The sequence below is a fragment of the Callithrix jacchus genome, chromosome 10 (genome assembly GCF_049354715.1).
Source record: "Callithrix jacchus isolate 240 chromosome 10, calJac240_pri, whole genome shotgun sequence".
NCBI classification, from domain to species: Eukaryota; Metazoa; Chordata; class Mammalia; order Primates; family Cebidae; genus Callithrix; species Callithrix jacchus.
This window is the reverse complement of record NC_133511.1, coordinates 75,863,025-75,890,440: the sequence shown is the minus strand read 5'-3', so window position 1 is coordinate 75,890,440 and position 27,416 is coordinate 75,863,025. Positions and strand designations below refer to the sequence as shown.

Here is a 27,416-nt window from a genome sequence, read left to right as displayed (position 1 = left end):
AAGGTGAGTTGATTGGGCTGGGTGCAGTGGTTCACACCTGTAATCCCATTGCTTTGGGAGGCCACAGTGGGCAGGTCACAAGGTCAGGAGTTCAAGACTAGCCTGACCAATATGGTAAAACTCCATCTCTTCTAAAAATACAAAAAAAAATTAGCTAGGTGTGGTGGTACATGCTTGTAATCCCAGCTACTCAGGAGGCTGAGGCAGAAGAACTGCTTGAACCCAGGAGGTGGAGGTTGCAATGAGCCGAGATCATGCCACTGCACTCCAGCCTGGGCGAAAAAGACTCCCTCTCAAAAAAAAAAAAAAAAAAAAAAAAAAAGGTGAATTGATTTAAAGACAATTTAAAGAAAAATATTAACTCTATAATTGAATAGATGGTATATAGATATAGCAAAAGCTGTGAAGGTAGTATTTGAATGACTGAAGAAAGTTTAATGTTTCTAGAATTCATATAGTGATTAAATCTTATGTGTGGTTACTTACTACTGATATGAATAGTTATTTAGGGGTTAAGTACCAAAATTAACAAAGGTTAAGATTTTAGTTCTTAAGCCAGTGGCTCCTGGTAAGGGTTCTCCTCCATACTTGTGTACCTAAACCTGCAACACCTGTGCCAACAAATTTGATCAATGTGTAAAATTCCTTTTTTGCTAAACCTAAGTATACATATTGTTATATTTATTAAGCACAGTGGTGGATTAGGTACTATTTATAGCTCTGTGGATAAGAAATAGCATAATGTACTGTCAAACAAGGACCAAAAAGAGACTAGATTTTATGGATGATGGGAAGCATTGACACACAAGTATATAAGCTTTGTTTCACTAGTAAATAATTATAATCAAATGGCAACACAGTACTTAAACTGTGTAATAACTATGGATTACTTTATAGACACCAAGATATTTTATACTGTGGTAGTGATTCAGTGACTTGGACTGCCAATATTTTAGTGTTGTTTTTAAGTGTTGTTTTGAGTCTTTTGGTCTATTCTCAGCTTACCATCAAAAACCTTAGTATTTGAAAATGATTCTGCAAAGACAAAAATTGGCTACATATGTATACAATTTCATTTTCTCTGTGCAAGTCCTATACAGGCCCTTCTTTCCCAGCTGCTCCCCAACCTAATTTCCTTCAAACCCTAACTCAAATGTTATTTTATTTTTTAGTTTTCCCTAAATTGGATTAATTATACTTTATATTTCATATATTATACTTCATATATTTATAGCAGTTTTGTGACATAGTTTTATACTTTTTTCTGTCTGAATGCAAAGTTCAAAATATTATTTTGTATTTTCTTTCTCCTCGCTAATTTTTTTTTTTTTGAGGTGGAGTCTTGCTCTGTTGCCCAGCCTGGAGTGCAGTGGCATGATATTGGCTCACTGCAACCTCTGCCTCCCAGGTTCAAGTGAATCTCCTGATTCAGCCTCCTGAGTAGCTGAGACTACAAGCACCCGCCACCACGCCCAGCTAATTTTTGTAGTTTTAGTAGAGTTGGGGTTTCATCGTATTGGCCAGGCTGGACTCAAACTCCTGACCTTGTGATCCACCCACCTCAGCCTTCCAAAGTGCTGGGATTACAGGCCTAAGCCACCACACCTTGCCTCTGCTCAGTAATTTTAAATTACACTTAGAAACATAAAAACAAATAGCTGTTTTTTAAAAATTCAACTGTATAAACAAATAGCTCTGACCTAGATTATTCCCTTCCCAGAGATGACTACTATTTTATAGTTCAGTGTATTTTTTTTCAAAACTTTTCATTCTCATTTATATATATACATCAGTGTATGTACATATATAGATTTAGGGTTTATTTTATTTTCAAATAAATTAGGCCATACTACGTATGTTTTTCTAGAACATGTTTTCAACTGAATATGTCGTCTTTTCAACTAAGTATGTTTCTACAATAGTACATATAGAGCTATCCAAGCTAATTGAATTGTATTCATGGAAGGAATATATTATACTTCATATGCTGACATTTTCATCTTAATGCCCCAATAATAGATTTCATTAATATTATGACATTTTACGTAACGAAACTTCTTTGCTTTAGATTTTACACCCAGATTTGGAAGTAGCAGATCATGCTTTTCCTCCTCCACGAACAGCTTTATCCCATTCAAAAATGCTGGTAAGAAGTTAAATATTTAAATTCAATGCTGTTTAAGAAAGCTGTACTTTTATTTGTAGGGTTATTAAAGAAGCTAAGTGAAGTTAGAGTTAGATGAACAGCAGAGTAAAAAGTGCCCCAAATTAGAAATTAGGAGATTGTCCTTATGTCCTGTTCAAGAGGAGCCACAGGGAAGAGCACTGGGCAAGTGGCCTCTAGGGATTAAACTGCTGCCCTGCGGGGGGATGAATAACTGTAGGACAGAAAATCAGAACCTAGATTATAGCCTGGAAAACTGTGCCAAGCATCAAATTGAAAAGATCAGACAAGGATTAAATACATAGGAGATGCTTACAAAAATGGATACAAAGAATGCTGGTAATAGGAGAAAATCAAGTTTGAGGAGTGTGTGGATGAAAATAGTTCAAATTAGAAGCTGTAACAGAGGCCCCCTGTTTATTTTGCTTAGAACATTTCTTAGCAGTGTGCTTTTAAGGACCTCAGGGTGCTAAACACAAATACTTAATTATTTACCTTCATTTCTAAGTAAGGAATTGACTAACGAGTTTCCTTATAGTTCTAGACTGTGATTCCAGTAAAAGCTGGATTATCAAAACAGATAGTTCAAGCTGAAATTACTTCAAAGTCATACCTTATTCATATAAGAATAGATATTTATAAGTTTGATAAACTTTGAAAAAATTTCATAAGCTTTCAAAATACAATCATGAGAGTTTTTTCTTCTTTGTCTTTTATTTGGTTGTGACTGTAATTGTTTTGGTGGATATAAGAATCAGAGGATATATGCCCTTTCACCTTTTTGACTCAATGATATTTCATTTGTTTTTAAAAAGTTAAATTACCTAACATTTCTTCTTACATTTTTAGGATAAAGAAGTGCGAGCAGTTTTCCTTAGATTATTTGCACAACTCTTCCAAGGATATAGATCCTGCCTGCAACTTATAAGAATTCATGCAGAGCCAGTAATACATTTCCACAAAGTAAGATAGAGTGCTGTATTGTATCTGTCCAAAAAATATATTCTAATTTAATAAAACTACTTGTTTTTCTTCCTGGCCATTTAATTGACCTTGATTTATCAAATGTGATTATTTAAAATTTCTGCTTTGTGTGGTTAGATATCAGTTCTTAATAATAATATGGAACTCACATAATGTCTTCCTTTAGAATATGTTAACTTTAAATCAGTTTTTCTTTTAAAATTAAATGTCAATTTCTGATTTTTCTTCCTTGTAGACAGATTTATTTTTATTCTTTTCAGTACATGTAATATTTCAGAATAAATCTCTTTGAGAGAAATATGTTTATGACAATACATATTTATACATGAAGGAATTTATATAGGCTTTGATGTTTTTATTATATTTTTGTTTTGACCATTTGTCCATTGCCAAGTGATAAATTATTATTTCACATTTTCTTTTTTTTTTTTTCTTTACAGACAGCATTCTTGGGGCAGCGTGGTTTGATCGAGAATGATTTCCTCACTAAAGTACTCAATGGAATGGCATTTGCAGGTTTTGTTTCAGAAAGAGGTCCTCCTTATAGATCTTGTGATCTCTTTGATGAGGTATAGTTCTTATTAAATGAAGGCATTATTTATATCCATAGTTAGACTAGTAGTTAAAAGTAAAAAAGTAATATTTTTCATATTTACATAGTCAAATATAAATTAAGTATTAAATAATCCCAATATTATGCTTATCAAATCTCAATATTTTAATGTGGATTATAAAAATTAGAAAAAATAATTATAAGATGCCTTGGAAATACATATAATTTTTGAACGACTAAATTTTAAATAATTGAACAATGTATACCACTCAGGTGATGGGTACACCAAGATCTCAGAATTCACCACTATATAATTCATCCATGTAACTGAAAACCACTCATACTCCAAATGGTATTCATATTAAAAAATATTAAATTTTTTTAAAGAATCGATTAAAATCTTTTTTATTTCACAGTGATTGTGTAAACAGAATTCTCGTTTTTAAAGGCACTAATGCAGTAGTTCTTTTGTTAGTCTTAGAGGGAGAAAGGTCTAATTTGAAGCTAAGATAGCTGAAATTACTTAAATTGGAGTTATATTTGGTCTGTCAGAGTCATAGAGCCATAGTTTAACTTCTTGGCTTTTTTTTTTTTTTTTTTTTTTTTTTGAGACAGTCTTACTCTGTCACCAGGCACCAGGCTGCAGTGCAGTGGTATGATCTTGGCTCACTATAACCTCTGTCTCCCGGGTTCAAGCAGTTCTCCTACTTCAGACTCCCAAGTAGCTGGGACTACAGGCGTACACCACCACACCCAGCTAATTTTTTTTTTTTGTATTTTTAGTAAAGACGGGGTTTTCACCATGTTGACCAGGATGGGTGTCAATCACTTGACCTTGTGATCCGCCCGCCTTGGCCTCCCAAAGTCCTGGGATTACAGGCATGAGCCACTGCCCCCAGCCTCTTGGCATTCTTACTAAGCAATTGTCAGCATTTCTCTACCTCTCTTAGGAGACATCAAATATATGGAAAACAGATTTTGTCTCTATCTTCAAGGAATTAATTAGCCATAGAGAGGGAGAAATAGGGCAGATATGACTCAAAATAAGGATGCTGTTTTGCATTTATTATTCTTTTTTTTTTAGGCATCTTTTCCTTTATCATTTAACTCAATATTCACAGCAGCCCATTCTGGTGGATAGAACAAGAATATTATGCTCATTTCAATTTTTTAAAGAGTACTGTATGGAACCAAAAATCTAAAAAGTTCCTTGAAGTCTATAAAAGAACAAACACTCCTAGAACCCAAGATAATGGAGAACAGTAATAGTGGTCGTGTTTTGCTTCTGGTGCTTTTCTTTTTATCTTAAATATCTTTGGTTCAGAGGAGAAAGATCTTTTATTTTTTGTAAAGATAGTAAAGTATTCACAGATAAGAATTAAAGAAGAGGCACATGTTTTAGTTCTGTGTAGAATATGTTCACTGCATCAGATGCTTTCATTGATAACACAACGCATATGAGGATTTAGGAGACATTCTGAGGTGGACAATTTTTCCTTTTTTTTTTTGAGATGGTGTCTTACTCTGTCACCAGGTTGGAGTACAGTGGGACAATCTTGACTCGCTGCAGCCTCCCCCTCCCAGGTTCAAGCAATTTTCCTGCTTCAGCCTCCTGAGTAGCTGGGACTACAGGCATGCACCAGCACGCCCAGCTAATTTTTTTTTATTGTTTTAGTAGTGATGGGGTTTCACCATGTTGATCAGGATGGTCTCGATCTCCTGACCTCGTGATCCGCCTGTCTCTGCCTCCCAAAGTGCTGGGATTACAGGCATGAGCCACCGTGCCCGATAGAGGTGGACAATTTTTTCTAATGACCTTATTGGTCATTAGGCCGGGCGCGGTGGCTCAAGCCTGTAATCCCAGCACTTTGGGAGGCAGAGACAGGCGGATCACGAGGTCAAGAGATCGAGACCATCCTAGTCAACATGGTGAAACCCCGTCTCTACTAAAAAAAAATACAAAAAATTAGCTGGGCATGGTGGCGTGTGCCTGTAATCCCAGCTACTCAGGAAGCTGAGGCAGGAGAATTGCCTGAACCCAGGAGGCGGAGGTTGCGGTGAGCCGAGATCGCGCCATTGCACTCCAGCCTGGGTAAGGAGTGAAACTCTGTCTCAAAAAAAAAAAAAAAAAAAAAAAAAATTATTGGTCATTGATTCTCTAATACAACCATATAATATGATTGATTATTGATTCTACTAACATATATTGGCCTTTAGATTCTGTACTAATTCATAGCATAATATTTTATGGGATTAAATAGATACTCTCCGAGGTCTTTTCTAGCTCCTACATTTTATTAGTCTTTGAAGCTTTATGAATAGTAACATTGGTTTATATACCCTTTCTTTTCTATTCAAATTTCTCTTACTCCCCCTGGCATCTTCATCGCAACTAAAAAGTGAGATTAATTACTTGCAGAAAACTTGCTTGCCACAGCCTCTATTTTTGTAGGTCTTTCCCTTGCTTGGGGTGCCCCCTCTGTTCTTCATACTCTGCTCTTATCTTACACCTCTTCCAGACTCTCCCAAAGTAGTTGACTCTGAGAGTCACTCAACTGCATTAGGCTTCATTTTATGTCTCTATATGGTTACTTATTTTTAATTTATTTTATATATATATATATATATATATATATATATATATATATATACTCTAGATTGGAAACGATGATAAGGCAAGAACTCTGTCTAAAGTTCCTACTGGGTCACCCCTTAGTGTTCATCCAGTTCTCTGTTGAGCCTACAGTGACCTCACTGATGTTACTTGACAGCAAGTTAATCATATGTATATATCGGTCAAGAGCCTAAGAAAAATGAGGCATCAGAACTAAATAATTTCTCATCCTACCTACTTTGGTCATTTGCATGGGAATGCTTTGGTAGGAAAATAACATTTGCTCCAGGGAAATTGATTCTTGTTTTCACTTAGCCTAGGGCAGCCTACCACAATGGGGTGTTACGGGGGCTTTGAGAGGCAATTTGCATTGTGCATGGCCTTGTCCTCACACTCCTATCAACTAGACGTCTTAGAATGAAAAGAATGTTTGCCTTTGACAATCTTTCTGAATCCTAGCCTAGAATAGGTAAGTCGTAGTTTTATATGCCTATGCAGTGAATCTGTTAGTTCCTAAAAGAATTCTGTATTGTACCTTTTTATTTTTATCATCCATTTATTTATCCTCCCATGATATTTTTTCCTGTCAGCCTTCTTTTCTTTACCCTAAGTATACAGACTCACACAGTTCTCCCAATAAATTAGTTAATAGAGAGATGTGCTAGAATGTATATAATTTGAGAACTAGAAGGTATCTAAAGGTCATTTGTTCTTTTTAGTTTAGAGATGAGAAAACTGAAGCTCAGGAGTTTAAGTGACTAGTCCCAGATCACATCGTTAGCACCTAACAGCTAGGACTACAGTCTGAGCATCCTGACTTGAACATTTGGTTCATGTTTTGTGAGTTAAGGAAGTGTTTAGACACTTTATGACTGTCTGAATTTCTCAGACTGAGGCCTGAGGAATGACAGGGTCTTTCTGAGTTCCAGAAATGACTTTTCCCTAGAAGAAATAGGGCCCCAAATCCTCAGGGAGAGACCACTAGACAATTCAAGGGTTTGATTGACTAACCCCAGAATAGAGGTGAAACCCCAAAACCTAAAATATTTAGTTTTTAAAATAATGTATATGTTGGATTTTTTTGGTTTGCAAATTATATGAAATTATCACAGTTTTTGAATTTGGCATATTTTAGAATTGATGTTTTGCCATTTGATTCTTTTTCCTAGTTGGTAGCCTTTGAAGTAGAGAGAATTAAAGTTGAAGAAAATAACCCAATGAAGATGATAAAGCATGTCAGAGAACTTGCTGAGCAACTATTCAAAAATGTAAGTAAGTATATTTATTTAGACAGTCATTAATTTTATTTATTTATTTATTTTGCCATAAATTATTGGGATACAGGTGGTACATGGTTACATGAGTAAGTTCTTTCGTGGTGATTTGTGACATTTTGGTGTACCCAATACCCGAGAAGTATGTATTGCACCATATTTGTAGTCTTTTATCCCTTGCCTCCTTCCCACTCTTTCCCCCAAGTCCCCAGAGTCCACTGTATCATTCTTACGTCTTTGCATCCTCATAGTTTAGTTCCCACATATCAGTGAGAACATACATGTTTGATTTTCCATTCCTGAGTTACGTCACTTAGAGTAATAGTCTCCAATCTCATCCAAGTCACTACAAATGCTATTAATTCATTCCTTTTCCTGGCTGCATAGTATTCCATCATATATATATATATATATATATATATATATATATATATCTCAATCAATGAGTGGATAAACAAACAGTTGATGGGCATTTGGGTTAGTTCCATGATTTTGCAATTGTGAATTGTGCTGCTGTAAACATACATGTGCAAGTATCTGTTTTGAATAATGACTTCTTTTTCTCTGGATAAATACCCAGTAGTGTGATTGCTGGATCAAACAGTAGTTCTACTTTTAGTTCTTTAAGGAATCTCCATATTGTCTTCCATAGTAGCTTTACTAGTTTACATTCCCATCAGTGTACCCTGTTCACTGCATCCACGCTGGTGTCTCCTGTTTTTTGATTTTTTGATTATGGCTATTCTTCTAGGAGTTAGGTGGTATTGCATTGTGGTTTTGATTTGCATTTCCCTGATCATTAGTGATGTTGAGCATTTTTTCATATATTTGTTGGCCATTTGTATATCTTCTTTTGAGAATTTTCTATTCATGTCCTTAGCCTGCTTCTAAATGGGATTTTTCCTTACTGATTTGTTTGAGTTTTTTATAGATTCTGCGTATTAGTCCTTTGTCAGATGTAGATTGTGAAGATTTTCTCCTGCCCTGTGAGTTGTCTGTTTACTCTGCTGACTGTTCCTTTTGCTGTGTAAAAGCTCTTTAGTTTAATTAGGTCCCAGTTATTTATCTTTGTTTTTATTGCACTTGCTTTTGGGTTCTTGGTCATGAAATCCTTGCCTAAGCCAGTATCTAGAAGGGATTTTCCATTGTTCTAGAATTTTTATAGTTTCAGGTCTTGGGTTTAAGTCCTTAATCCATCTTGAGTTTTTATATAAGGTGAGAGATGAGGATCCAGTTTTATTCTCCTCCATGTGGCTAGCCAATTATCCCAGCACCATTTGTTGAAAAGTATGTCCTTTCCCCACTTTATGTTTTTGTTTGCTTTATCGAAGACCAGTTAGCTATAAGTATTTGGATTTATTTCTGCATTTTCTGTTCTGTTCCATTGGTCTCTGTGCCTATTTTTATACCAGTACCATGCTGTTTTGGTGACTATGGCCTTATAGTGTAGTTTGAAATCAGGTAGTGTGATGCCTCCAGATTTGTTCTTTTTGCTTAGTCTTGCTTTGGTTATGCAGGCTCTTTTTTGCTGCCATATGAATTTTAGAATTGTTTTTTCTAATTCTGTGAAGAATAATGATGGTATTCTGATGGGAATTACATTGAATTTGTACATTGCTTTTAGTGGTATGATTATTTTCACAATATTGATTCTATCCATCCATCAGCATGGGATGTGTTTCCATTTGTTTGCATCATTTATGATTTCTTTCAGCAGTATTTTGAGGTTTTCCTTGTAGAGATCTTTAAACTCCTTTGTTAGGTATATTACTAGGTATTTTAATTTTTAGCAGCTATTGTAAAAGGGTTGAGTCCTTGATTTGATTCTCCGCTTGGTTGCTATTGGTGTATAGAAAAGCTTCTGATTTGTGTACATTAATTTCATATCTGGAAATTTGCTGAATTCTTTTATAAGTTTTAGGAGCTTTCCAGAGGAGTCCTTAGGATTTTCAAGGTAAACAATCATATCATCAGCAAACAGTGACAGTTTGACTTCTTCTTTACTATTTGGATGCCCTTTATTTCTTTCTCTTGTCTGATTGTTGTGGCTAGGACTTCCAGTGCTATATTGAAGAGGAGTGGTAAGAGTGGGCATCCTTGTTGCAGTTCTCAGAGGGAATGCTTTCATCTTTTCCCATTCAGTATTATGTTTGCATGTTAATTTAGCCGAAAGTTTTTGTTGTCGTTGTTGTTTTGAGACACTTTTGCTCTTGTTGCCCAGGCTAGAGTGCAGTGGCATGATCTTGGTTCACCACAACCTTCACTGCTTCCTGGGTTCAAGCAATTCTCCTGCCTCATCCTGCAAAGTAGCTGGGATTACAGGCACATGCCACCATGCCTGGCTAATTTTTGTATTTTTTTGTAGAGACAGGGTTTCAACATGTGGGTCAGGCTAGTCTCGAACTCTCAACCTCATGATCCGCTTGCCTTAGCCTCTCAAAGTGCTGGGATTCCAGGCGTGAGCTACTGTGCCCAGCCTGGCTGAGAGTTTTAATTATAAATGGGTTCTAGATTTTATCCAGTGCTTTGCCTGCATCTATTGAGATGATCTGTGATTTGTGGTTTTTTAATTCTGTTTATATGGTATATCACATATATTGACTTATGTATATTAAACAATCCCTGCATCCCTGGTATGAAACCACTTGATCATGGTGGATTGTCTTTGGATATGTTGTTGGATTTGGTTAGCTAGTATTTTGTTAAGAATTTTAGCATCTGTGTTGATCGAGGGTATCAGTCGTAGTTTTCTTTTTTGGTTATGTCCTTTCCTGGTTTGGGTATTAGAGTGATGCTGGCTTCATAGAATAAATTAGAGAGGGTTCCTTCTTTCTCTGTCTCGTGGAATAGTGTCAAAAAGATTGGTACCAATTTTTCACTGAATGTCTTGTAGAATTCTGCTGTGAATTCATACGATCCTGGACCTTTCTTTGTTGGTAATTTTTAAATTACCATTTCAATCTCGTTGCTTGTTACTGTCTGTTCAGGGTATCTAATTCTTCCTGATTTAAGCTATGAGGGTTGTGTTTTTCCAGGAATTTGCCATTCTCTTCTAGGTTTTCTAGTTCATGTTTATAAAGGTGTTCATAGTAGCCTTGAGTGATCTTTTGTGTTTCAGTGGTGTCAGTTGTAATGTCTCCTATTTCATTTCTTAGTGAGGTTATTTGGATTTTCTCTCTTCTTTTCTTGGTTAATCTTGCTAATGGTCTGTCAATTTTATTTATCTTTTCAAAGAACCAGTTTTTGTTTCATTTATTTTTGTAATTTTTTTGTTTCAGTTTCATTTAGTTTTCTCTGATCTAGGTTATTTTCTTTCTTCTGCTGGATTTACATTTGGATTGTTCTTTTTTCTCTATTTCTTTGAGGTATGACCTTAGATTTTCTGTTCATGCTCTTTCACACTTTTTGATGTAGGCATTTAGGACTAGGAACTTTCTTCTTACCACTGCCTTTGCATCCCAGAGGTTTTGATAGGTTGTGTCATTATTGTCATTCAGTTCGAAGAATTTTTTAATTTCCATCTTGATTTCCTTTTTGACCTAATTCTCATTCAGGAGCAGGTTATTTGCATGGTTTTGAATGTTCCTTTTGGAGTTGATTTCCAGTTTTATTCCACTGTGGTCTGAGAGACTGCTTGATATAATTTCAATTTTCTTAAATTTATTGAGGCTCATTTTATGGCCTATCATGGTCTACCTTGGAGAAAGTTCCATGCATTGTCAAATAGAGTGTGTACTCTGTGGTGGTTAGAGGAAATGTTCTGTATGTATCCATAAGTCCATTTGTTCCAAGATATGGTTTAAATCCATCATTTCTTTGTTGACTTTCTGTCTCGATGACCTGTCTAATGCTGTCAGTGGAGTACTGAAGTCTTCCACTATTACTGTGTTGCTGTCTATCTCATTTCTTAGGTCTATTAGTAATTGTTTTATAAATTTAGGATATCCAGTGTTAGGTGCATATATGTTGAGGACTGTGATATTTTCCTGTTAGACAAGGCCTTTTACCATTATATACTGTCCCTCTTTGTCTTTTTAAACCACTGTTGCCTTAAAGTTTGTTTTGTCTGATCTAAGACTAACTACCCAACTGGCCGTGATGGTTCATGCCTGTAATCTCAGCACTTTAGGAGGCCAAGGCAGGAAGATCACCTGAGGTCAGGAGTTTGAGGCCAGCCTTGCCAACATGATGAAACCCTGTCTCTATTAAAGATGTAAAAATTAGCCACATGTGGTGGCAGGTGCATGTAATCCCAGCTTCTCAGGAGGCTGAGGCAGGAAAATTGCTTGAACCTGAGAGGCAGAGGTTGCAGTGAGCCAAGATCACACCACTACACTCCAGCCTGGGTGACAGAGCGAGACTCTATATAAAAAAAAAAAAAAAGTATGAAAGTCTTCTTCCGAGAGGGAGGGGACTCAAGATGGCGCTGTGAGAACAACCCAGGATTGGAGCCCGCGTTGAATTCGCAAACGGTGAGTCAGTGCTGCATTTCCAGACTGATCTTTGTTGCCCACAGAACGGGGAAACACCCAAGTATAAAAAGACACGGGACGCCAGGCAGTAGGTCTGCCTGGCGAAGCCGGCAGCCGGGGCGGCGGTGGCCGGCCCTACCCAGCAATCCCCACAGGGCGCGCTTGTCCGGGTGCCCTGTTGAACCGGCAACCTGAGACTTGAGAGGGCTGGACTTGAGACTGAACGAGACTTGCACAGTAGCCCAGCCCAGGGGATTGCAGGGACAGATCGCTTGGGATACCCAGTGGGACGAACAAAACCGCGATTTCAAACTATCCCGGGCAGACGGTCCCAGATGCTCTGTGGGGGAGGGGCGTCCACCAATACGGAGGCAACCTGCCCCAACTGATATACACGCCCACTGCTGAGGCAGCCAGCCGTTGCCGAGGCAACCCGCCCCAACTGAGATACACACCCACTGCTGACGCAGCCAGCCGTTGCTGAGGCAACCCGTCCCTACTGAGATACACGCCCACTGCTGACGCAGCCTGCCGTTGCCGAGGCAACACGCTACAACAAAAGAGACTCCGCCGCAGGGCGTGGCGGAGACCACAGCAGAGCCGGCAGGAACAGCACGAATCACACAACAGCAGGGCGGAGCCTCGGCAGCCAAACAGTGGCTAGTCTGCCTTTGAGCTGGGCAGGACACCTGATCGGACATCCAAAAATAAAGCCCAAACCCCTCAACACAGAGCATTTGAGAAGAAAAAAAGGGTTGTTTAATGAGCTGTGTTGCAGCAGAATCAAACATAGCAGCCTAACAGCCCTGAATGAACAACAGAGTGCACAGCTCAGCAATTAAACCCCTATAAAGTACAAACTGTCTCCTCAAGCAGCTCCCTGACCCCTCTATATCCAAAAGACTGTCATTAGGCAGGCATCATCCTGGGACAAAGAGAGCAGAAAAAGAAACTGGTAGCATCCCTCGCTGTGCCACGGCTACTAGAGGTGCACCCCAGACAAGCAGGGTCTGGAGCGGACCTCAACAGTCGTACAGCGAAGGGGCTAGACTGGTAGAAGGAAAACCAAGCAACAAAAATACTTCATCATCAACATTCTGGGTGTCCACTCAGAGACCCAAACGAAAAGTCAGCAACTACGCAGACGACCAGCGGACAAATCCACAAAGATGGGAAGAAACCAGCGCAAAAAGGAGGAAAACACCTGAAACCAGAACACATCGCCTCCTAGAAAGGACCAAAAATCCTCACCAGCAAGGGAACAAAGCTGGACGGAGAATGACTGTGACGAAATGACGGAATTAGACTTCAGAAGATGGATAATGAGAAACTTTTGTGAGCTAAAAGATCATGTATTAAATCAATGCAAAGAAACTAAGAACCTTGAAAAAAGATTTGAAAAAAGATTCGAGGAAATGATAGCAAGAATGGATACCTTAGAGAGGAATATGAATGAATTAAAGGAGCTGAAAAACACAATACGAGAACTTCGCGAAGCAAACGCAAGTTTCAATAGCCGAATTGACCAAGCAGAAGAAAGAATATCTGAAGTCGAAGACCAACTCAATGAAATAAAACGAGAAACCAAGATCAGAGAAAAAAGCGCAAAAAGGAATGAACAAAGTCTCCAAGAAATGTGGGACTATGTGAAAAGACCTAACCTACGTTTGATAGGTGTACCAGAAGGGGACGAAGAGAATGAATCCAAGCTGGAAAATACTCTTCAGGACATCATCCAGGAAAATTTCCCCCACCTAGCAAGACAAGCCAACACTCAATTGCAGGAAATACAGAGAACACCACAAAGATATTCCGCAAGAAGAGCAACCCCAAGGCACATAATCGTCAGATTCAACAGGGTTGAAATAAAGGAGAGAATACTAAGGGCAGCCAGAGAGAAAGGTCGGGTCACCCACAAAGGGAAGCCCATCAGACTCACAGCAGATCTCTCGGCAGAAACACTACAAGCCAGAAGAGAGTGGGGGCCAATATTCAACATTCTTAAAGAAAAGAACTTTCAACCCAGAATTTCATATCCAGCCAAACTGAGCTTCAGAAGTGAAGGAAGAATAAAATCCTTTGCGAACAAGCAAGTACTCAGAGATTTTGTCACCACCAGGCCTGCTTTACAAGAGCTCCTAAAAGAGGCACTACACATAGAAAGGATCAATCAGTACCAGCCATTCCAAAATCACACTGAATGCTAAAGAGCTTCAACATAATGAAGAATCTACAACAACTAACAGGCAAAACAGCCACTTAGAATCAAAATGGCAGTATCAAATTCACACATAACAATATTAACCCTAAATGTAAATGGACTAAATGCACCAATCAAAAGACACAGACTGGCAAATTGGATAAAAAACCACAACCCATCAGTGTGCTGTATCCAGGAAACCCATCTCACATGCAAGGATACACAAAGGCTCAAAATAAAGGGATGGAGGAAGATTTACCAAGCTAATGGAAAGCAAAAAAAAGCAGGAGTTGCAATTCTCATCTCTGATAAAATAGACTTTAAAGCAACAAAGATCAAAAGAGACAAAGAAGGCCATTACATAATGGTAAAAGGATCGATATAACAAGAAGAGCTAACGATCCTAAACATATATGGACCCAACACAGGAGCACCCAGATACATAAGGCAAGTTCTTAATGACTTACAGAAGGACTTAGACTCCCACACAATAATAGTGGGAGACTTTAAGACTCCACTGTCAATACTAGACAGATCAACCAGACAGAAAATCAACAAGGATACCCAGGGCTTGAACTCAGACCTGGAGCAAGCAAACCTGGTGGACATTTACAGAACTCTCCACCCCAAATCCACAGAATACACATTCTTCTCAGCACCACATCACACCTACTCTAAAATTGACCACATAATTGGAAGTAAAGCACTGCTCAACAAATGCAAAACAACTGAAATCATAACAAACAGCCTCTCAGACCATAGTGCAATCAAGTTAGAACTCAGAATTCAGAAACCGACCCAGAACCGCACAGCTTCATGGAAACTGAACAACTGGCTCTTGAATGTTGACTGGGTAAACAACGAAATGAAGGCAGAAATAAAGAAGTTCTTCAAAACCAATGAGAATGAAGACACAACGTGCCAGAACCTCTGGGACACATTTAAAGCAGTCTCTAGAGGAAAGTATATAGCAATAAGTGCCCATATGAGGAGAATGGAGAGATCCAAAATTGACACCCTATCGTCAAAATGGAAAGAGCTAGAGGAGCAAGATCAAAAAAACTCAAAACCCAGCAGAAGACAAGAAATTACTAAGATCAGAGCTGAGCTGAAGGAGATTGAGACACGAAAAACCCTTCAAAAAATCAATAAATCCAAGAGCTGGTTTTTTGAAAAGATCAACAAAATAGACAGACCACTAGCCAGATTGATTAAAAAGAAAAGAGAGAACAACCAAATAGATGCAATAAAAAATGATAAAGGGGAAATCACCACAGATTCCACAGAAATTCAAACCATCATCAGAGAATATTACAAACAACTCTATGCACATAAACTAGTAAACCTGGAAGAAATGGATAAATTCCTGGACTCCTGCATCCTCCCAAGCCTAAACCAGGAGGAAGCTGAAACTATGAATAGACCAATAACAAGGTCTGAAGTTGAGGCAGCAATTAAGAGCCTACCTCACAAAAAAAGCCCAGGTCCAGATGGGTTCACAGCCGAATTCTACCAGACACACAAGGAGGAGCTGGTACCATTCCTTCTAAAACTATTTCAAACAATCCAAAAAGAGGGAATCCTTCCCAAATCATTTTATGAGACCAACATCATCCTGATACCAAAACCCAGCAGAGACCCAACGAGAAAAGAAAACTTCAGGCCAATATCCATGATGAACATAGATGCAAAAATCTTCAATAAAATACTGGCAAGCCGAATGCAACAGCAAATCAAAAAACTTATTCATCATGATCAAGTAGGATTCATCCCAGGGATGCAAGGCTGGTTCAACATACGCAAGTCTATAAACGTAATTCACCACATAAACAGAACCAAAAACAAAAACCACATGATTCTCTCAATTGACGCAGAGAAGGCATTTGACAAAATTCAACAGCCCTTTATGCTAAAAACCCTCAATAAACTCGGTATCGATGGAACGTATCTCAAAGTAATAAAAGCTATTTATGACAAACCAACAGCCAATATCATACTGAATGGGCAAAAACTGGAAGCATTCCCTTTGAAATCTGGTACTAGACAAGGATGCCCTCTCTCACCACTCCTATTCAATATAGTACTGGAAGTTCTAGCCAGAGCAATCAGGCAAGAAAAAGAAATAAAGGGTATTCAAATAGGAAAGGTGGAAGCCAAATTGTCTCTATTTGCAGACGACATGATAGTATACCTAGAAGACCCCATCGCCTCAGCCCAAAAGCTCCTGAAACTGATAAACAACTTCAGCAAAGTCTCAGGATATAAAATCAATGTGCAAAAATCACAAGCATTCGTCTACACCAATAACAGACTTAAAGAAAGCCAAATCAAGAGCGAACTGCCATTCGCAATTGCTACAAAAAGAATAAAATACCTTGGAATACAACTCACAAGGAACGTAAGGGACCTCTTCAAGGAGAACTACAAACCACTGCTCAACGAAATCAGAGAGGACACAAACAGATGGAGAAACATTCCATGTTCATGGTTAGGAAGAATTAATATTGTGAAAATGGCTATACTGCCCAAAGTAATTTACAGAATCAACGCTATCCCCATCAAGCTACCATTGACTTTCTTCACAGAACTGGAAAAAACCACCATGAACTTCATATGGAACCAAAAGAGAGCCCCCATAGCCAAGTCAATTCTAAGCAAAAAGAACACAGCGGGGGGCATCACACTACCGGATTTCAAACTATACTACAAGGCTACAGTAATCAAAACAGCATGGTACTGGTACCAAAACAGAGATATAGACCAATGGAACAAAACAGAGGCACCGGAGGCAACACAACATACATACAACTATACAATCTTTGATAAACCTGACAAAAACAAGCAATGGGGCAAGGATTCCATGTTTAACAAATGGTGTTGGGAAAACTGGCTAGCCATGTGCAGAAAGCAGAAACTGGACCCCTTCCTGACACCTTACACTAAAATTAACTCCAGATGGATTAAAGACTTAAACATAAGACCTGGCACCATAAAAACCCTAGAAGGAAATCTAGGCAAAACTATCCAGGACATAGGAGTAGGCAAGGACTTCATGAACAAAACACCAAGAGCATTGGCAACAAAAGCCAAAATAGAAAAATGGGACCTAATGAAACTCCACAGCTTCTGCACGGCAAAAGAAACAGTCACTAGAGTGGATCGGCAACCAACAGAATGGGAAAAAATTTTCGCAGTCTACCCATCTGACAAAGGGCTGATATCCAGAATTTACAAACAACTCAAGCAGATTTACAGGAAAAAAACAAACAAGCCCATTCAAAAGTGGGCAAAGGATATGAACAGATAATTTACGAAAGAAGACGTATATGAAGCCAACAATCATATGAAAAAATGCTCATCGTCACTGGTCATCAGAGAGATGCAAATCAAAACCACATTGAGATACCATCTCACGCCAGTTAGAATGGCGATCATTAAAAAATCTGGAGACAACAGATGCTGGAGAGGATGTGGAGAAAAAGGAACACTTTTACACTGTTGGTGGGAGTGTAAATTAGTTCAACCATTGTGGAAGACAGTGTGGCGATTCCTCAAGGCCTTAGAAATAGAAATTCCATTTGACCCAGCAATCCCATTACTGGGTATATATCCAAAAGACTATAAATCGTTCTACTATAAGGACACATGTACACGAATGTTCATTGCAGCACTGTTTACAATAGCAAAGACCTGGAATCAACCCAAATGCCCATTGATAATAGACTGGATTGGAAAAATGTGGCACATATACACCATGGAATATTATGCAGCAATCAGAAATGATGAGTTCGTGTCGTTTGTAGGGACATGGATGAATCTGGAAAACATCATCCTCAGCAAACTGACACAAGAACAGAAAATGAAACACCGCATATTCTCACTCATAGGTGGGTGATGAAAAATGAGAACACATGGACACAGGGAGGGGAGTACTAAACACTGGGGTCTATTGGGGGGAAAAGGGGAGGGCCAGTGGGAGGGGGAGGTGGGGAGGGATAGCCTGGGGAGAAATGCCAAATGTGGGTGAAGGGGAGAAGAAAAGCAAAGCACACTGCCATGTGTGTACCTACGCAACTGTCTTGCATGCTCTGCTCATGTACCCCAAAACCTATAATTCAATAAAAAATTAAAAAAAAAAAAAAAAAGAATAGCTACCCCTGCTCACTTTTGGTGTCTATTTGCATGAAATGCCTTTTTCCACCCCTTTACCTTAAGTTTATGTGAGTCCTTATGTATTAGGTGAGTATCCTGAAGGCAGCAGATGGTTGGTGAGTTCTTATCCATTCTTCAGTTCTGTATCTTTTTTTTTTTTTGAGAGAAGGAAAGAAAAAAAAATAATAAGTAAAGGAGAGGAAGAAAGAGGAAGAGAAAGAGGGAGAGTAAATGGAAATATTGCTTTATTCTGAAAAAAAATTGGGTATTAATAATGGCCAATCAATGTTTCATTTAAACTTATGGGTAGGTGTGATGTGGTATTGACAAGAATGTATATTTTGTGTATTTGAAGTGCAGAGCTCTATAAATATTTATTAAGTTTACTTGTTCCGGATCTGAGTTCGAGTCCTTGATATGCTTATTAATTTTCTGTCTCATTGAGTCTAAGTCTTTATGTATCTGGGTGTTAGGATCGTTAGCTCTTGTTGCATTGATCCTTTTACCACTATATCTTTGTTGCTTTAAAATCTATTTTATCCAATACGAGAATTGCAACTCCTGCTTTTTATTTATTTATTATTTATTTTTGCTCTCCATTTGGTTGGTAAATCTTTCTCCATCCCTTTGTTTTGAGTCTTTGTGTATCCTTGCATGTGAAACAGGTCTGGATGTAACATGCCGTTGGGTTTTGGCTGTGTCTTTTGATTGGGGGATTTAGTCGATTTAAATTTAGGGTTACTGCCATTTGATGTTGACTGGCTTATCCATTTGTTGATGTAAATTCTTCTTTATGTTGGTGCTCTTTACTTTTTGGTGTATTTTTAGAAAGGCTAATACTGGTTGTTTCTTTCTGTGTGTAATGCTTCTTTCAGAAGCTCTTGTAAAGCAGGCCTGGTGGTAATAAAATCTCTAAGTTCTTGCTTGTTCATAAAAGATTTTATTTTTCCTTCAGTTGCGAAGCTTAGTTTGACTGGATATGAAATTCTGGGCTAAAGGTTCTGTTCTTTGAGGATGTTGAATATTGGCCCCCACTCTCTTCTGGCTTGTAGAGTTTCTGCTGAGAGATCTGCTGTTAAGTCTGATAGGCTTGCCTTTGTGGGTAATCTGACCTTTCTCTCTGGCTGCCCTTAGTATTTTCTCCTTTGTTTCAACCCTGGTGAATCTAACGATTATGTGCTTGGGGTTGCTCTTCTTGAGGAATATCTTTGTGGTGTATTACCTGGGCTTGAATGTTGACCTGCTTTGCTAGTTTAGGAAAATTTTCCTGAATAATATCCTGAAGGGTATTTTCCAGCTTGGATTCATTCTCCCTCCGTCGGTCGCATTCAGGTACACCTATCAAACGTAAATTTGGTCTTTTCACATAGTCCCACATTTCTTGGAGACTTTGCTTATTCCTTTTTATCCTTTTTTCTCTAATCTTTTCTTCACGTTTTATTTCATTAAGTTGGACTTTGACCTCTGATATCCCTTCTTCTGCTTGAACAATTCGAGTGTTTAAACCTGTGCATACTTCTCGGAGTTCCTGTATTGTATTCTTCAGTTCCATTAATTCACTCATACTCCTCTCTAAGTTGTCTATTCTCAATAGGATTTCATCAAACCTTTTTTCAAAGTTCCTAGTTTCTTTACATTGGGCTACAACATGTTCTTTTAACTCACCGAAGTTTCTTATTATCCATTCCTTGAAGAGTGATTCTGTCATCGGGATGCACTCGTTCTCCATCAAGCCTTGTTTCATTGTCGATGTGGAACTGTGATCATCTTTAGAGGGAGAGGCGTTCTGACTTTGAGTATTCTCAGCTTTTTTACGCTGGTTTCTTCCCGTCATTGTAAATTTATCCTCCTGTTGTCTTTGAATTTATCAACTTTCAGATTAGGTCTCTTGAGTGGACGTCCAGGTTGTTAGTTCCCAGGGCCAGAACAACAGCGTTATAACTGATCCAATTCTGTATCTTTTAAGTGTAGCGTTCAGGCCATTTACATTCAATGTTAGTATTGAAATGTGAGGTACCATTGCTTTCATCATGCTCTTCATTGACTGTGTTCTTTGGTTTTGTTTTTTGTTTTTGCTTTTTTTTTTTTTTTTGAGACGGAGTTTCGTTCTTGTTACCCAGGCTGGAGTGCAATGGCGCAATCTCGGCTCACCGCAACCTCCGCCTCCTGGGCTCAGGCAATTCTCCTGCCTCAGCCTCCGGAGTAGCTGGGATTACAGGCACACACCACCATGCCCAGCTAATTTTTTGTATTTTTAGTAGAGACGGGGTTTCACCATGTTGACCTGGATGGTCTCAATCTCTTGACCTTGTGATCCACCCGTCTCGGCCTCCCAAAGTGCTGGGATTACAGGCATGAGCCACCGCGCCCGGCCCTATTTTTGCTTTTTAACTTCTATTTTTGTTTTATAGGTCCTGTGTGATTTATGCTTTAAAGAAGTTCTGTTTTGATGTGTTTCCAGGATTTGTTTCAAGATTTAGAGCTCCTTTTAGCAGTTCTTGTGGTGGTGGTTTGGTAATGGTGAATGCTCTCAGCATTTGTTTGTCTGAGAAATGACTGCATCTTTCCTTCGTATATGATGCTTAGTTTCGCTGGATATGAAATTGTTGGCTGATAATTGTTTTGTTTGAGGTGAGGAGGCTGAAGATAGGGCCCCAATCCCTTCTAGCTTGTAGGGTTTCTGCTGAGAAATCTGCTGTTAATCTGATAGGTTTTCTTTATAGGTTTCCTGTTGCTTCTGTCTCATAGCTTTTAAGATTCTTCCTTCATCTTAACTTTGAATAACCGGATGACAGTGTACCTAGGTGAAGATCTTGCAATGAATTTTCCAGGTGTTCTTTGTGCTTCTTGTATTTGGATGTCTAGGTTTCTTGCAAGGGTGGGAAGTTTTCCTCAATTATTCTCCCAAATATGTTTTCTAAGCTTTTAGAATTCTCTTCTTGCTCAAGTACACCGATTATTCTTAGGTTTGGTCATCTAACATAATCCCAGACTTCTTGGAGGCTTTGCTCATATTTTCTTATTATTTTTTCTTTGTGTTTGTTGGTTTGGGTTACTTCGAAGAGCTTATCTTCCAGTTCTGAATTTCTTTCTTCTACTTGCTTCTTAATTTCTTTATTGCTGAGACTTTCCAGAGCATTGCCCATTTCTAAAAGTGTGTCCAAAGTTTCCTGAATTTTTTATTGTGTTTTCTTTAAGCGATCTATTTCTACGAATATTTCTCCCTTCACTTTTTGTATCATTTTTTGGATTGCCTTGCATCGGGCATTGCCTTTCTCTGCTCACTCCCTGATTAGCTTAATAACTAACCTAAATTTTTTTTCAGGTAATCAAGGATTTCTTCTTGGTTTGTATCCATTGCTAGTGAACTAGTGTGATTTTTTGGGGGGTTGAGGGGTTGTTGAAGAGCCTTGTTTTGTCATATTACCAGGGTTGATTTTCTGATTCCTTCTCATTTCGGTAGGCTTCATCAGAGGGAAGGTCTAGTGCTGAAAGCTGTTGTTCAGATTCTTTTGCCACATGGGGTGTTCTCCTAATGTAGTACTCTCCCTCTTTTGCTATGGATTTGGCTTCCTATGAACTAAATTGCAGTAATTGTTGCCTTTCTTCTGGGTCTAGCCACCCAGGAAGTCTACCCGGCTCCAGGCTGGTACTGGGTATTATCTGCATAGAGTTCTATGATGTGAACAATCTATGGGTTTTTCAGCTGTGAATACCAGCACATATTCCGGTGGAGGTGGTGGAGCATGCGGTGGACTCCATGAGGGCCCTTGGCTTTGGTGGCTTAATACTCTATTTTTGTGCTGGTTGGCCTCCTGCCAGGAGGTGGCGCTTTCCAGAAAGCATCAGCTGTAGGTAGTGTAGAAAGAGACCAGTGGTGGGCAGGGCCCTAGAACTCCCAATATTATATGCCCTTTGTCTTCTGCTACGCTACCAGAGTTGATAGGGAAAGACCATCAGGTTGAGGCGCCTGTGAAGTCTGAAAGCTGGATTTGTGCCCTCCCCCGAATTCTGGCCAGGAGCCTTCTTGCCCTGTTCAAATTGTTACAAAGTTCAACCAGAGAATTCATTAATTTTAAAAATATGCTATTAAATATTTTGTTCACAGAACTAGAAAGCTTCCTCGTTCTGTGATAGTTTTTTTGCCTTGGATTGTAAATTACAAGATACTACAGTTGGTACTGTATATCAAAATAGACCACATTTTTCAAAGTAATTTTCCTGTCAATCAGTGTGTTATGAAAACATCTTAGTCACAGTTATTTCAGTTTGTCATTTGCTCTCATTGTGGTTTTCATTTGGTCTCTTGTAAGACATAAAGATTAGACTCACTGGAGACCAGAACCACCTCAGACAGAATTGACCAATGTACTCTGCTTTGGCTTGGTACAGTGGTTGTCAGTTGGATCAGGAGTTACATTGTTTTGAACAGAGAGCGAGCAAAAACTTGAAAGAAAAAAAGCAAATTGACAAGTGACCACAGAAACACAGGGATGAAAATATTCCATGGATGGAGGACATACAATAAGTTAAAATGATTCAGATGTGGTAAAGTGTGAAATAACTGTTTGAATACCAGGAAAGAAAAGAGCCTAAAATGACAGAGATTATATGCATATGGAAAAATGGATTTGAGCTAATGAGTGTTGTTTATTTCTCCTGCTGTGATGCTTTGAGTCCTTTTACTTAAAAAAGTAAAGTAAGTGGGAACTATAATCCTCCAGGGAGAAGTTGAGGGAAGATGTAATTTTTTTCATTGTGATTAAATCCTGACTTTAATAAACAAAAAAAAATTCTAGAAGACAGAAATGTAACATTCTATACTGTTTCTAATCTAAACATTGTCAAAGCAGAAATTTTCTTTTAATTTGTGGTTCTAACATATACTTTATCTGCATAGCAAATAACTTCTGCAAAGACAACTCAGTAGACCTAAAATTAGAGCCATATCATTGATTTAAATAGAATATTGGTATCCAAAGATTAAAATATAATGGTTATACATTTTCTCATTAGTCTTTTCATAAGGGAAAAATGAACATTAAAATTTTACCAATAAGGTAGTGGTTATTGGTTGTATATCTCTTGAAAAAACAAGAGAAATTAAATTATAAATCAAGTCAACTTTTGTTTTTGCCTATTTTAAACGTTTTTTAAATAATTTCAACTTTTATTTTAGATTTAGGGAGCACATGGGCAGATTTGTTAGCTGGGTTTAGTATGTGATCCTGAGGTTTAGGGTGTGATTGTTGCCATAACCCAGGTACTGAGCATAGTACCCAGTAGTCACTACTTTTCCCCTCTTTCCCCGCTCCTTCTTCCCCTGTCTAGTAGTCCTCAGTGTCTACTGTTGCCAGCTTTAATGAGTACCACTTACTTACCTTCTGGGGAAGATGTATTTTTAAGGAAATCATTAAGAAGAATTCAGGGTCAGTATCCTGACCCACAACAGGTATTGTTTAATTTAGTGATTTGATTAGATGGACCTTTTTGGACATTGGATTATTAGTCAGTGCTTTATCACATTCATTTGAAATGTGAGAACCAATTGGATAAAAGCAGGGATACTAAAAAATGTATTTCTTTATGTTATTCCATTATTTCAGAGTTTCAAGTTCTCCATTTAGAATGTGACCTTTCTTTCAGGGAATAAAGACTTTTTTTGAAAGAGAACAAAGTAAAGTTATTCCGTTGTTTCGGAGTTTTAAGTTCTCCATTTAGTATGTGACCTTTCTTTCAGGGAGTAAACACTTTTTTGAAAGAGAACAAAGTAAAGTTCAGAGGTTTCATATTAAAACAAAAAATTCATCTTTTATGAATTACACTTATCTAAGTTTTGGTAAATAGTTAGAAAATTATTAAATTCGGTTTTATCAATTGCTAGTGGTTCATTATAAATTCTGGAAATATGTATGATCTGCCTGTAATATTAAGGGAACAGTAATATTACTAACACATGCAGAGATAACATTCTTGTGCCTGTTAAAAGATGAATTTAGGCTGAGTGTGGTGGCTCATGTCTGTGATCTCAGCACTTTGGGAGGCCAACTCCTCCCTTGAGGCTAGGAGTTCACGACCAGCCTGGGGAACATAGTTAGACTCCATCTTAACAAAATTAAAAAAAAAAAAAATTACAAGAGATCAGGCATGGTGGCTTACACCTGTAATCCCAGCACTTTCAGAGGCTAAGGCAGGCAGATCACTGGGGGTCAGGAGTTTGAGACCAGCCTGTTCAACATGATAAAACCCCATCTCTACTAAAAAATGCAAAAATTAGCCGAGCATGGTGACGCATGCTTGCAATCCCAGCTACTTAGGAGGTTGAGGCAGGAGAATTGCTTGAACCTGGGAGGCAAGATTGCAGTGAACCAAAATCACACCACTGCATCCAGCATAGGCAAACAGAGCAAGACTCAATCTCAAAAAAAAAAAAAAATTAGGTGTGATGATGGACACCTGTAGAGTCCGCCTGTTCAGGAAACTGAGGTGGGAGGCTTGCTTGAGCCCAGGAGTTCAGCACAGGAGTTTGCAGCTGCAGTAAGCTATGATTGAGCCCCTGTACTCCAGCCTGGGCAACAGAGCAAGACCCTGTCTCTAAAACAAAAAATATGAATTTAATTTCTATTTTAAATTACTTAACACAGAAGTACTTTAATTGACTGTTACTTGTAGATTATTAGCTTCTTTATAAGAAGTAATACTTTCAGATTTCTAAACATCACACTTTATGTCATAACATTGGTTTAGTAAAAGTATAAATAAATTATTTTCCTAGCAACTGGCATGCCAGGATCTGTTACTTGAATTTAGTTGTTTATAACTATGCCCAATATAATAAATGTGTTTCTTTTTTTTTTTTTTGAGACGCAGTTTCACTCTTGTTACCCAGGCTGGAGTGCAGTGACGCAATCTCGGCTCACTGCAACCTCCGCCTCCTGGGTTCAGGCAATTCTCCTGCCTCAGCCTCCTGAGTAGCTGGGATTACAGGCACGCGCCACCATGCCCAGCTAATTTTTTGTATTTTTAATAGAGGTGGGGTTTTACCATGTTGACCAGGATGGTCTCGATCTCTTGACCTCATGATCCACCAGCCTCGGCCTCCCAAAGTGCTGGGATTACAGGCTTGAGCCACGGCACCCAGCCAATAAATGTGTTTCTTGATTAGTATACTGAAACTTTTAAATCTGTTAGAATTCTGTCAGAAGGAAAGCTTGTGTTGTGTGATAGTCTTTGTCACTTATTATGGCTGCGTAGAAGTAGTTACGGCATGATCATATGAGAAATTTCTGTTGACCTATTATAATGATAGTAAATATTGAGTTCATATATAAATATACAGCTTTTCTTCTCATGCCCTGTTGATAATGCAGGAATTGGCCCACTTTGGCTTTCAGAATCTTCAGTGTCTGCATGAGAGCACATTTAGCTACAATGTGCCAGGCATGGGATTAAGCACTTTACATACATTAGCTCTCATCCTCATAACAACAGTGTAAGGCAGGTGTCATTATCCCCATTTTAGTGGGGATAATTGACTTAGAATTATATGGCTCTTAAGTGATAAAATCCAGATTTTAAATTGGGAATTTTTATCTATTCATTTCCTTAGTCTATGTTCTTTCACTATAAGGCTGAATCATTTCCAATTGGAAAAAACAGTGATGTTTCCAGTCGTTGACTTTACATGTTCTTTTTTTTAGACAAGGTCTTGCTCTGTTGTGTACAGTGGCACAGTTGTAGCTCACTGCAGCCTCGAACTCCTGGGCTCAAGCAATCCTCCAGCCTCAGCCTCTGAAGTAGCTGGAACTATAGGCATATGCCAACACACTCAGCTAATTTTTTTGTTTTGTATTTTTGGTAGAGATGGAGTTTCACCATGTTGCCCAGACTGATCTGGAACTCCTGGGCTCAAGGGATCTACCCACCTTGGCCCATGAGGTTGAGGCTGCAGTGAGCCAAGGTCCTGCTACCACACTCCAGCCTGGGCAATAAAGTGAGACCCTGTCTCAAACACACACACACACACACACACACACACACACACACACACACAATCCCTATCCTTTAAAAGTGATCATCATGAGATATTATTGAGAGACTGTACTACTAGGTAAGCGTCCTTCAAATGTCTTCTACATTTCATGGTCTTATTGGAAATTTTTTTCACAGTCGAATTTTTTTCACAATCTAATTATATTTCATTTAATGTAATAAATTATATTCTTTAAGTACTTAGTGCCAAGCATTTTCTAGATACATAATTCTCCTAATATCCTTCAGAAAAGGATACACAGTCATGACAAGTAAGAATTTGTGACTATCCCAGTGGATTGTCATTAGATTGTCTGAGATTCCTTCTAGTGCTAAGATTGTGAAGTCCATGATGATAAAATCATTCATGAAGCAAACACTTTACAAAGTTAAAAAGCAGAACATGACAGTAACGTTGCTTTCTTGGGTTATGCAGGAAATTGTGGGGAGGGAGGCAGGATGGTGTCAATGCAAAGAAAGTAATCCACATGGTTCTATTTTTAACCAGTTTTTTTTTTTAATCACATTTCTAAAATTCCCTTTTGGTAAGGAAGAACCAACCATATAATTTGACTCTTTCCTTATTATTGGGTTGGAATTGAGACCTGGTAATTCCATTCAGATGTTTGTAAATACTTTATTGCACTGAAGTCTGATATGTATATCTAGGCCCTCTTTTCATTTCCCTTTGAAGCACCTCAAAAATATACCGTAATTTTCCAGTCTCTTTTCACCACTCCTTTATATTGATTTTTAGTGAGGTGTGAGGAATGTGAAAGGATGTGTGTGAGTAGAATGTCACTGAGCTTAGCTGCTCTTTTAGCTTTATGGAGCTTCCCAAATAATTAAGAAAAAGCATTTGGTGACTTTGGTGGGTTAGGTGGAAGGAAGGAGAAGGAAACAACTAAATACATTAGAGACAAACTGTAAGCATTGGCAGAGTTTATACCGTGAAGATTATTGGCAACGCAT

General features: G+C 38.3%; 1 protein-coding gene across 4 annotated transcripts in view; it reads left to right on the top strand.

Annotated features, from left to right (window-relative positions):
• The window catches only part of SBF2 (SET binding factor 2), a 495,691-nt gene that overhangs the window by 265,477 nt on the left and 202,798 nt on the right, over positions 1 to 27,416 (top strand). For all 4 annotated transcript variants that reach the window (XM_054242060.2, XM_054242059.2, XM_002755039.7 and 1 more), the window contains 4 exons: positions 2,069 to 2,146; positions 3,014 to 3,127; positions 3,589 to 3,717; positions 7,485 to 7,583. In XM_054242060.2, coding sequence (XP_054098035.1) covers positions 2,069 to 2,146; positions 3,014 to 3,127; positions 3,589 to 3,717; positions 7,485 to 7,583 — 420 coding nt within the window. The remainder of the gene's footprint in view (positions 1 to 2,068; positions 2,147 to 3,013; positions 3,128 to 3,588; positions 3,718 to 7,484; positions 7,584 to 27,416) is intronic.